General features: G+C 47.0%; 1 protein-coding gene across 1 annotated transcript in view; it reads right to left on the bottom strand.

The window, feature by feature from the left end:
- Positions 1–4,484: 4,484 nt before the first annotated feature.
- Positions 4,485–12,037, bottom strand: part of MAPK4 (mitogen-activated protein kinase 4) — a 118,275-nt gene continuing 110,722 nt past the window's right edge. Inside the window, exon 6 of the mRNA XM_023531123.1 lies at positions 4,485–5,216. Coding sequence (XP_023386891.1) covers positions 5,160–5,216 — 57 coding nt within the window. The 3' untranslated portion in view covers positions 4,485–5,159. The remainder of the gene's footprint in view (positions 5,217–12,037) is intronic.

Below are 12,037 nucleotides of genomic sequence, written 5' to 3' on the forward strand. Positions count from 1 at the left end.
AGAAAGGGATGCAGGATACCAATATTTTAGAAGAAATGATTTCCCACCGCAGCTTGATGTAACTATGCAAAGCAAATCTGCCCTCATCTAGTAAGAAGATGGATAAATAGGAAGTATACTCAAGTTCATCATCAGCAACAGAGTAATGATGAAATGCTGGAATTTCATTTCTTCAGTGGCTGAATCTCAGAAAAAGCCACACATTTGAAATCAAGCTAGTTGCTTTGGTGCTGATGGTTAGAATTAATGTGGCTACAATGCCAGACACCAGCCCCTATTGAGAATGGATATGGCCAGCTTCATAATGAATGTAGGTAAAGGGCACATGCAATCAACCCTAGATGACAGAGTAGACACAGCTTGGTTGGTCCAGGGGGTCCTAGGAGTTGTACAGACTGTCTTTTGGGGGAATAGATGTTCTAGCTGATTTTAGCTACTGCTCAATGATTTGTGGCCTGGAATAGAATCCCTCCCTATGAGATACAGTGATGACACAGGTATTTTAGCATAGATAAGAAAATATAGCCAGGCAATTTGCACATTGTTCTTTAAGTAATTCAGAAAGCTGGTCCAACAATGAAACCTGGGAGATGTCCATTTGGAATACCTGGACAGTCTCTCTAAAGTAAGAAAATAGACCTATTTGGGTTTCAACGTGAGACAATTCTGACCAAGAGGATCCAATGTGAGATTCTAGGGGTGGTCTTGTTATCTCTTGATGTAATTCCCTGTTTAGCATTCAAATTTTCCTTTTTTACTGATGTGAAAAGTGTCACAGACCCAGGTTAAAATAGATGAAAAGTTAGAAAGCCCAAGTACCCAAGAGCTTTTGATCAGTTAATCTGAAATTTCTTCATTTGTTGAGCAAAGACTTATTAAGTGTTTAAAACCTTCTGAGAGCCCAGCTTTCTTTCCTCTGTGGCACATATTTCCCCAGAGGAGGGCTTCACACGGTGGACAGGAGGAGGAAAAGAGGAAAAAACTCTTTAGCTGGAAACGACTACAGCAAACCCATTCCCTGGCCTCAATGATCCCACCAAAATTAACTCCTTATAATTTTTAAGCATACCCCTCTTTTTCTCTTCTCTGGGGATCTGCATGTATGCATGTCATGGATGGAGGCCCTCATTCCCACTGTTCTACCTGGCTGACTCTCAGAAGCTTCCTGACTCGCTGAAATAAGGTTGGGTGCCCGGCCCCACCCCAGGAGCTCCGAGGTCCCTGTTTTGTTACTGTTTCTTTACTTGCTAACATCCTCCACTCCCCAGACCACCAGACAATATGTCCCTCATGGGTAGCAGCTGTGTCTTGTTCCACAAGCCATTATCGCATTATGTAGTCCCAAGTCTGCCTCCTAGGAAGTGTTCGATAAACACTGTTGAGTGAATGAATGCATGAATGCATGCATAAACGAATGAATAAGAAATGTCTCCTATGGTCTGAGCCCTTTTCAAAAATGAGGTACCTTTTTCAGGGAACCACTGATCCTTTTCTCCGATATACCTGGCTTTACAGAGAGTTCCAATTCCCACTTTCAAAGGTAGATGAGGAGTTTACAAAAGTTGACAGCCGTTTATGCCTTGCCTTGTTCCAGAAAGGACTGGAAAATGTAAGTAATTTTTTAAAAGTCAGGTGTTTTGAGGTATAATTTACATACAGTAAAATTCATCCTTTTTTAGTGTAAAGTTCTGTGAGTTTTGACAAAAGCATAGAATCATATAACCACCATCACAATCAAGAAAATATAATTCCATCATCTCGAACAATCCCCTGTAGCCCCTGCTGGTCAGCCCCCCTCCCCAGCCCCCTAGCAACCACTGTTTTGTGTCCCTTCAGTTTTGTCTTATTCAGAATGTCACGTACATGGAATCACAGCACGTAGCCTTTTAAGTCTAAATTCTTCCACTTCGCATAATGCATCTAGACTCATCCATGTTGTGGTTTGCTAGGGGTCGAAGTTCGATTCTAAAAATTATAGAGACAAGCCAACTTGTCTGTAGAGGGCCACTTTTTGGGGGCAGGGGTGGTGGTGGTGGTGTTGGTTATAAATAAAGAATGGTCTGATTTTGTTCCCAGTCAGAGGCTGAGACTGTCAGAGGAAGACTAAAGCAGAGATAACCCAGAGCGGAGGTGACTTAAAGGAAAGTGTCCCTTGATAAGCATACGAGCAAATCTTTTAGGGAGTGGAGTTCCCTATAATTAACACCTGCCTATCTGCAGTGTCTAGGGCTAAAGAGAGCTGGGGACACTGGGGAGCGTCTTCCTGAAACACTGGTCCTGAAAGTAAGAGGAAGACACTCTTCTGGGCAGGGCTGCCCCGCGGCCATGATAGCAGCTGAGGAAGTGAACCCCCAGCTCTTCCTGACCTTTGAATGCAAAATGCAAACCAAGAACCTGCTGGACTCTTGTTGACTACTAGCGGCTTCCCTACGTTTCCTTGTCCCTCAGCCCTTTGGAAACACAAAGGGGATATACGGATATGTTTCAGAAGCCAGGGGCAGAGGATTTGGGAAGGTCCAGTGTCTTCTGCCAGGCTCTGAAGCGAGGAGCCCTGGGGCCGGGGAGATGGGAACAAACAGGAGGCTCCCTTCCTGGGGGTGGGTGAGGCAGACCCAGGAGGCCGGGGGTCCTACCCGCAGCTGAGATGAGCCCTGGGTGTCTGAGCAGGAGAGGCATGGGGGCCCACAACACAATACTGGTGATCTGAGTTCAAGAGAGGACTTTCAGTTGAGTGGATGGAGTGAAAGTCGGGATTTTCTAGAATAAAAAAAAAAGTTCTTTAAAGAATACCCAGGAGCGGAGACTCAATTTTATCCTAAGAAGGGGTCATAAATCAGGAAGTACTGTGGCTCAACAGAAGTCCTTAAATGGCTTTCCTGCCCGAGTCTGCAGAGATGATAGCTTCAGATCCACTTGGAAGGGGAGGACCCTGTCCTCAGTGACCAGACCTGGTCATCAGCAGGCTGCCAGAGGAGGACAGCAGGTGCACATGTGGAACACTGTCTTGTGAGTTTCACGGCATCGCTGCTCTGAGGAGACAGGAAGCTGACACTACGCCGTTCTCGGTGGCCTCCTCTCAGCATGCACGAGGCAAGGCTGGAACTGCCCTTTTCCAAGTGTCCCTCTTTTCCTGCCATCCCGGTCCTTTGGTGTTGGGGCTGAGAAGCTGGCTCTGAAGGAGCCACTGGGAGGCGTCACAGTTTCCCGTCTAGACCATCATAGGGGGCCTTCGGGGCTTCTTTAGCTATTACTCCAACCAGCCCATCTCGCTGATGGGAGGGTTAGACTTTGAAAGCTTCAAAGGTGTTTGAGAAATAATCTAGTAGCAGTTGCCCTAGGAAGAGGGCAATTAGGAGCCCCCAACAGATCCAGAGGGGAGGTGACATTAAAGCACAGAGGGAGCAGGGGAGTGTGGACTTCGTCCCAGCTGCCTGCCTGGGAATTCCAGGTCCATGTGGCTGCCCTCTTTATGCCTCCACTGCTCGGAGCCTGATCTCGTGGGTCTGGGAGTTGGAAGGCTGGGGGAGAAGGCATGACCCAATAAGCCTCCTACTCTACCCGTTAGTGACAATGTACCTCCTGGCCCCTCACAGGAATGGAGCAAATTTAAATGGGGACAACATTCTCCCCAGAATGAAAGCCCAGTCATCTGTAGCTCTGTGTGTGTGTGTGTGTGTGTGTGTGCGCGTGTGTGTGCGTGCGCACACGCGCACGTGTATATAGTGGTGAGTGACACGTGGGAAGAGTTGTTTGCCCCTCATACTGAATGGAAGCTTCCAGGCCAGGATGGTAGGAGACTCTGGCAGCTTCGCCTTCCTAGCCAGAAGTCTATGGCATGTATCCTGGGAGGCTACATGTCCTCTTTGTGTGGTAGAAATGAAGATGATTAAGATCATCTCTGATTTCAAAGAGTGTACAATGTAGTTAAACAGATGAAAAGTTCGATATGAAAAGATGATTGGAAGGACCAAGCAATTATCTCAGTCAGCGTTTATGGAGGGCTTGTTCTGTGCTGCGTACTGTGTTTGCACTTTACACGGATTCATTCAGCAACCCTCCAATGCAGGTTCTTCATGGGGTGGAAACACAGCCTGCCCAAGGTCACGTGCCTGGGAAGTGGTCTGGGGTGTCTGGCTCCAGAGCCCATACTCTAACCCGCACACTACTGGACCTCTACCCTTGCACACCAGATGGGGTTGATGGTAAGCAGCAAGGAGAGGCATGCTCAGAGCGCAGAGGGGCGATATTCTGTCATGAGGTGGGTCAGCGAAGGCTTCATAGGAGTGAGGTTCGACTTGGTCTTGATGAATGGGGACATCTTGGATAGCTGTGCTGGGGAATATTTGAGGTGATGATGCAGAGCCACTGTGAGTGCAGGTGATTGGGTGGGAAGACCTAGAATGTGTTCAGGGGACAGAGACAAATGGTACATGGGGCAGGGGCTGAGAGTCAGCAGTACCCAAGGACCAGAATCAGGGGCTGAGAGTCAGCAGTACCCAAGGACCTTGCATCAGAATCAGGGGACATGCTTGTGATATGTTCAGATTGACCAAAGCTACTGACTCTGGAGTCCTCCGAACTTCATCTTGAATGAGCTCCCTGGGGAACCTTTAAGTTCCCTCCCAGTCTGAGAACCCTGGGAAGAACAAAGGAAGGCATGGAGGATTGCAACGTTGGGAAGGAAGGATTGTGGGTAGGACGGGAGTTTCAGCGAAGGCTGTGGAAGGGCCACCTGTTTTTTTCTCCTTCACCCTGGGCAGACCTGTACCACCCTGTGGTAGGGCCCCTGCCAAGTCTTACGAGTGGGAGCTGTGTTAGTGGAGCAAAGTGACTGGGCTCTGCACTCCCCACCACTCGGGCTTGTAGCAAAGATGCTGTGGCCTGGATAGCAGGGGATTCATGGGCCATCACATTTCCTTGGAAGGGGGCACCCCTGTCTGGTCTGGAAGAAACCAGGTTAAGTGAAAAAGAAATCAGGCTATGGAGAAATAAAACTTTTAGCCTCAGGGGGCAAGTGGAGGCTGCTGAACTGATGCTCTGATTCTTGCGGAGGATTCCTGGTGGATGCGTCGCAGGAATCAAAGACACGTCACACAAAGAATGGTGAAGACTGGGCACTTTCACCACGGAGAACTTTTCTGGGGGCATGAAAGCTGCCTTTACATATCTGCGAGGCTGCCACACAGACGAGGAGTTATGTTTGTTCTCAAAAGGCTCTGGGGACAGACGAGAAACAGGTGTGAGATGGAAATCTATGTAGTGCCATGCTAATAGCTAATATTTATTGAGCTCCTCAAACTGCCCTAACTGCTTTATGTGGATTATTTCACCCTCGCAACGACCCGCCATTATAGTCATTTTACAGGGAGGAAACAAAGGCACACAGAGGATAAGCAAACTATTCCAGTCACACCTGTTGTAAGTAGCACAGCTGGGATTCAGCCCCAGGCTGTGCAGCTGTAGCACCTTTGATCGGAACATGGGGCTCTACTGGCTTTCACATGAGTGCTCTAAAGCCATCAGGGCTGTCCAGTGGGGCACTGAGTCCTAGACAGGCAGAGGCATCCAAGCACAGAATGACAACCTCGTGGGGAGTGTGCCAACACCCACCCTCCTGTGGATGCCACAGCACAGCTTCTCAAACTTTGGGGTGCACGCGGTTACTCACAGACTTCCATCTGGATTAAATGCACATTCCATTCCATCCGGCGAACAAGGTGATGCACTTGGATCAGCCAGGCCCTAGATTATCTTTAATGCCCTGCCCCAAGGACTTATGATTGCCTTGCTCGCTGGCCAGGCAGGTTTCTCCAACCCAAAAGCAGTCTGATCTATAACAGGGGCTAATTCTTTGTGGTAGAGACACTCATCAAAAGCTCATTTAGAAAAACAACAGCATCCCAGAGGCCCAATTTAAGCAGAAATATACGGCCTCCCTCTCCACCGTCTTCTCCCTCTGGAGGTATAATTCTAATTTGTGCCAATATCCATATCGGGCATGTTAGCAGCCTTTTTAAAGAGAAAGAACACTACGGCCAAATAGCCTTTCTTATTGCTGACTCCAAACTCATTCTATTAAACTCATTTCTATGAAACCGTGCAGTAGGGACGCGCTCAAGCTGAGGGAAGGAACACACCATCACGAAAGCCCCGCAGTCATTTGTAAATCAGCCGGCACATTCTGTTTATGCAGCTAAAGTACACATGGGTGAAGAAAACGGTACAGCTAAGTCAGCTGCACTGACTTTTCATCAACTTCTAAGGTGCCTTAAGCGCTGATTTGCTGCTGCCCCCGCTTTCTGACTCCAAGCTCTGGGGGACCCTGCCCACCACTGGCTCTTCCCAGGTCCCATGGAAATCAACCAAAAGCCCAGCTAAGTTCCTACAGGCCTGCCGCCCCCATGCGTTCATTTTACTTAAAAAAAATTATGATAGAATTGCTTTTTGAAAAAGATTTATATTTAATTGTGATAAAATACACACGACGTAAAATTCAGCATCTTAACTATTTTAAGCGCACAGTTCGGTGGCATTCAGCACATTCACACTGTCGCGCCATCACCGCTGCCCGAGTCTGTACCCATGAAACAACCTCCCGCACTCCCTTATCCCGGACCCCGGCAAGCACCCCTCGACTTTCTTTCTCTATGGATGTGATTACTTGAGGTACCTCATGTAAGTGGAATCAAACAGTGTTTGTCCTTTGGCGATGGGTTTATTTCACTCAGCAGAATATACTTCCTCTTACGTTTAAGCACCAGGAAAGTGAGAGCAATGGAGATGGGTGTTTTTTGTTTTTTGTTTAATTATTAAAAATTACTGACCGACAAAATCCAGTAAGTTTCAAATGTACAATTCAACAGTAAGTCATATATATATTGCATTGTGTGTTCACCGCCCATAGTTAGATTTCTCTCCATCACCACGTATCTGACCCCTTTTATCCCTAACTACCTCCCCCCTCCCCTGACATGGACTTCTTTTCAAAAAGCACTTTCTTGAAATGTAGTTGTCTTCTAATTCAACTAGAGTTCACCGTCACAGACAGAAGCTTTGGGCATTATCCTCATGGGGTCCAAATCAAGAACTCTGAATTCTATTACAGTTCAAAGACAAGATAAAGTGTTTTGTTTATTTGGAGAGTGCCAAGATCACCGGCTTTAATCCCACTCTCCTGGCCAGGATTGGCTGCTGGGTTAATTAGAAAGGTGGGTGGAGGAAAGGCTTGGTTCAGCTGCTTCAGCCTCAGTTTCCCCATTTGCTTGTGCTGCTGGTCTCCAAGCCTTCCTCCTATGTAAGGCACTAGAATCATAAGATGCTGCCTCACAATCAACGGCCATTTTTAAGTGATGGGCCCTGCAGGGCTAAAGTGATTCATTTTTAATGGGCCGGTCGGTCTGTGAGCACCTGTTTTCTTTTAGGAAGATGCACTAACTGCCCAGCCATAAATAGACATCTGTCTCACTGACTTTAAAGGGGAAATCTGGTGGCACCCTGGAGCAGCATCTCTGCAGCCTGCTACACCTCAAAAGCACCTGAGGCATTGAAGAAAATCCTGATGCTCAGGCCACCTGCTGTACCAATTACATCAGAATCTCTGGGGGGCAGACCCAGGCATCGGTAATTTTTAAAACTCCCCAGGTGATCCCAATGTGCAGCTGTATTTGAGAACCAGCGTCCTAGAGCTCTCTCGTTTACCTGCTTTGCAAAGGTAAACCATATTTTCAGCTCCCCAATTAGTGCAGCTTTCTATTTCTAGCTCCACTCACGATCAGATGAATCCCTGAGTAGTCAGAAGACTTCCCCAGATGGCTGACGCAAGGGAAGTAAAATTTACTGGAAAATAACCGATAATAACAATAGCTGTCGTTTACTGAGAACTTAGAATATTCCAGGCACTGTGCCAAGTGCTACTTTATTATAAGTGCATTTAGTTATCAAAATGACCCTATGAAAAAGCAGAGAGGAGAGTAACTTGACCAAGGCCAAATTACATAATAACTGGCAGCGCTGAGATTTGATCCTGGCAGTGGACAAAACTAAGTCCCTGTGACCATGAAGCATACATTTTAGTAGGAAAGACAGCTGACCACATGAACATATAATAAGTCTGGTGGGGATAGCGCTAGGGATAAAAATAAAGCAGGGTGGTCTGGGAAGGACTCTGTCGTAAGGGGACATGTGAGCAGAGTGAATCAAGGGAGTGACCCGTGTGGCCATGTCGGGGAGAACATCAGAGAAGTTGATCTCTGAGCCCCAAGTCTTCTCATTCTGCCCCCCGCCCCTGTCCCCATGAGGGCGGCCCTCTCATCTTTCTCCTCCTACCTAGCTAATCTTCCTCTCAGATCCTTCATTAATATCCAAGTATAAATAACTGAGAACAGCGTTGGCGGGGGGGTGGGCAGGGAGGAAACTAATATTTGTTGAGCATTATGCACAAGAGATTTTGCCAGCATTAGCTCAGCTTACCTATGACAACTCTGAAAGAAAAGTATTTTTTTATTCTAAATCTGGGGAAATTATTGCAGTCCTCCCTCTCCTACCCTCACTTGGCTTAGCCGGCAAGGCTTTGTGTTCCTGACGCCTTCATCTCCAAATTCACAGCTCTATAGTAGGGGAGGTCCTGAAGGCAGGGATCAGCTGTTTATCTGCACGGCACAGGGTAGGTGCTCACTTTCAATGTGGTGCATGAACGGAATAAAAACCTTAAGCCAAAGGAATGATTGATATGCCCATGGTGGAATTCCAGGAATTGACCGCCAGTCAAGAGATTATTTTGAAGTTTGCTGGCCATGTTAAAATCACAGGACAAAGGTGGCCGCCATGTTAAAGTCCAGCCCTTGGAAATCTAGGGGCTCCCTCAGGTGTGAGGTGTGGCTGTGAATTTCTCTTTGACATTATCTTGATGCCACTGTGCAGTAGCTGGGCCCTTTGGGCTGCTAACCCTGCCAGGGCCAGCCTGGAGTTCAGACTCAGTGCTTTATTGTCCCTTCCACCTCTACTCTCAAAAAGAAAGAGAATGTTAATCCCAAAACACTTCTGAGTAATGCGTGTAACAATAATGAATATTTGCCAGGTGCTGAACCACATGCTAGGTACCACCCTGAGCTCTGTCTGTATTCTTTGATTCACATGATACTCTCACACGGTGGGCACTGTTACTGGCCCTGCTGTATGGGAGGACTTGGGTGGGGGCTGAGGCGGGGTGGCCAAAGACACAATGCCAAGGCCACCAAGTCCCCCAGCAGACGTTCAGTCCCTGAAGTTCCTCTCTTGCTGCCAGCTACCCCATTTCTGTTCTTCCTTCTGCAGCTGTGTGCACACCCTCCCTCACCCTCCCGAGGATAAGAATTCTCTCCTGTTCAGCTTGCAAAGCACAGCTCAGAAGAATAAAAGGAAATTCCTTTCTCAGAAGGCTCTGGGGTCTAAACCATCACCTTTGTTGACGGTAACGAAGATGGAATGAGTAGACTAAGAAGTGTATGAGTGAGAGACGTCAGTGTTTCCTGGAATGGGTTCACGTCCCAAAGATGCTAAAGGGGAGAGACAAGGGCACGTCGCTAAGTACCCCTGGGACAGGTTGGCAACGACCAACGAGCTTATGTATAGAGTCTCAGGACCTCCTAGATGAGGATTTGGAATGCAACACTTGCCACACCTCTGTGTCTACGTAACCATCTTTTTCTGGGTACCTATGGGAGACGAATCTTTCTCAGGACACACCATGGGAATACTGAGCATGGTCCTCGTTAACACTTTTACTTCTTTTACCTGGGAGAGGAAACACATTGGCCTGTCCGTCCACTGTGTTCTATGACATCAGCAAAGACTAATGTTATGGCTCCGTTGAATGGGCTCTGTGTGAATGGAAACTCACACTGCCCTGCCCCCATCTCCGAGCCCCTGAGGGCAAGGACCAATTGGACTTGCTGTGCCTTCTGGGATCTGAAAGGCAGGGTACAAAGTCTCCAAGACCAATCTGACCTCTTCTCCAATGTTGCTTCTGTCAGGGTCCTAACCCAGCTCTCAGCTCAGTAACCCTGTCTTACCCTGACCTCAAGAAGGGTCTTCTCTCCTCAGTGACCTGGCAGCCTGCACGGATCAAATTATTAACCAGGGACCACATCTTCGCTCAGTGGAAACTGTTCTCTTCCATAAAAAACTGCTGGTCCTGGTGCATATCCTACTTTCGAAATTGCCCCACGCACTACAAGGCTGCTCAGGACCCCTGCTCCGGGGGATTTGGCTCCCGCTCCAGAGGCTTTGTTGACAGGTGCTTAGTAAGTGTTTCCAGCAGGTCTGGACCAGTTTATGGTGGTCCGAGTCGAGGGACTGTCTTCAAAGAGCTTGTCACCTAGTTCCGGGCACTGAATCTGCTGGTTCAACTGCAAAGTCAATTATTAAACCAGGGGACAGTCAACACTGGGTGAGGGATGGAGGATGGAGCAGTTACCATGTGAAGGTGAAGAAAAAAGGGGGCCAGGGTAGATCCAGGTTTGGGGGGGCCTCATAGAAAAGACAAAATTATGACCACAAAATTAGGTATAAAAGCGAATATGTATTTTTGAATCAGAAAATTGCAGCAAATTTTAAAAAGCTAGCAATGCAGCACTACAAACATCATGAAATTCATAAAAATAACATCTTTACTAATTAGCTGCTTGGCAAACCACAGGTAGCAAACACGTGAATGCATTGCATAATCCCTGATCATCTCTTCTGTGACAATTGTACAATATAATTTTCACAGAGAGAATTTAAAGCTAATTCACTCTTTGAAAGATAATTGAAAAGATAATTCAACCTTTCCTCTAATATGGTTGATACTTAGTACAGTTGATTTTTTAGAAGTTTCTCTTACCTTCAAAACTAATGTCATAGTAATGTCATATAAATTTGCAGGATTATTGTCAAATTTGGGGAAGACCCTATCAAGTGTTCTTTTGAATATGAGCTGTAAGATTTGGGGGCATTTCCAGTTTTCTTATGTAGTGGTTAAACTTTTATTTTTTTGAACTGGTAACATTCATTAACCAGGCTGTCCGTGATGTCCCAGGAGTTGTAGGGTGGGACATCATGAAAGGCCTGGTTATTCCTGCACCAAGACAGCTGGCAATAACCTAACTGTAAGGAGAATTAACTGCAAACCTTATAAACATATCTCATTTTATCCGAACTAAATGTATCCTTAGCCCAACCTCCCCTTCGTCAGACCCTCCAAATGCCACATCAGTACCACTCAACATGAGGGGAAGTCAGGATGAAAATAGGCCACTTCCTTATAAATTTCCACCAAAATATCTTACTTTGTAAACAACCAAAAATATGTGAGTATGTGAACACATTGTTAGGGTTCCTTCCAGCGCCTCGGGAGTGGGAGGGGGGTGGTTGTGCAAGTGAGAGGCCCTGAGTCGAGCTTCATGAACTCCTTGGTCACTCTGGCTCCCTCTAGGAGTAAAAGGGGCCACAAGAGAGGCAAATGGCCAAGGAGAACAGGGAGGCACCTTGTTAGGATTTTCAAGATAGGAAAGTAGGTGCATATTCTAGGAACCTTCCTTGAAATAAAGGATCGAGGGCTTATCTTCTCACAGGTAGAGGCAAATTGTCTAGACACCCCGGAGAGTCTGTGAAGAGGCCCCAGGAGGAATCTGCCTGCCACGGGGGATTACAGAGGAAGCCAGCATGGTTCTGAAGGATGTTTCCTTCCTTCCTCACACCAACGAGCTGGTATGGGTTTTGGTCACCAGAAAAGGTGTCTCTGATCTCCTCTGCTTGCTACCTTGCTCCTTTAAATTCCTTTGCCAAGAGCCAAAACCCTTGGTTTCATTTTTAGAAGAACAGTTACAAAAGCAAATTCCTTGCCTTCCCCATGGGAATATGCAATGATTTTATTCTCCACACTCATCAATGCATCTGAACGGTTTTAGGATAGCTAAGGAGGGCAGGAGAATGCGAGGGCCCTAGACACTTAAAGGGAGGAAGAAAAGGATCACAAGAGGTGGCTGTGGGCCCCAAAGAAAAAAAGTCTACCTTCTTC

The sequence above is a fragment of the Pteropus vampyrus genome, unplaced genomic scaffold (assembly GCF_000151845.1).
Source record: "Pteropus vampyrus isolate Shadow unplaced genomic scaffold, Pvam_2.0 Scaffold3, whole genome shotgun sequence".
Lineage (NCBI taxonomy): Eukaryota > Metazoa > Chordata > Mammalia > Chiroptera > Pteropodidae > Pteropus > Pteropus vampyrus.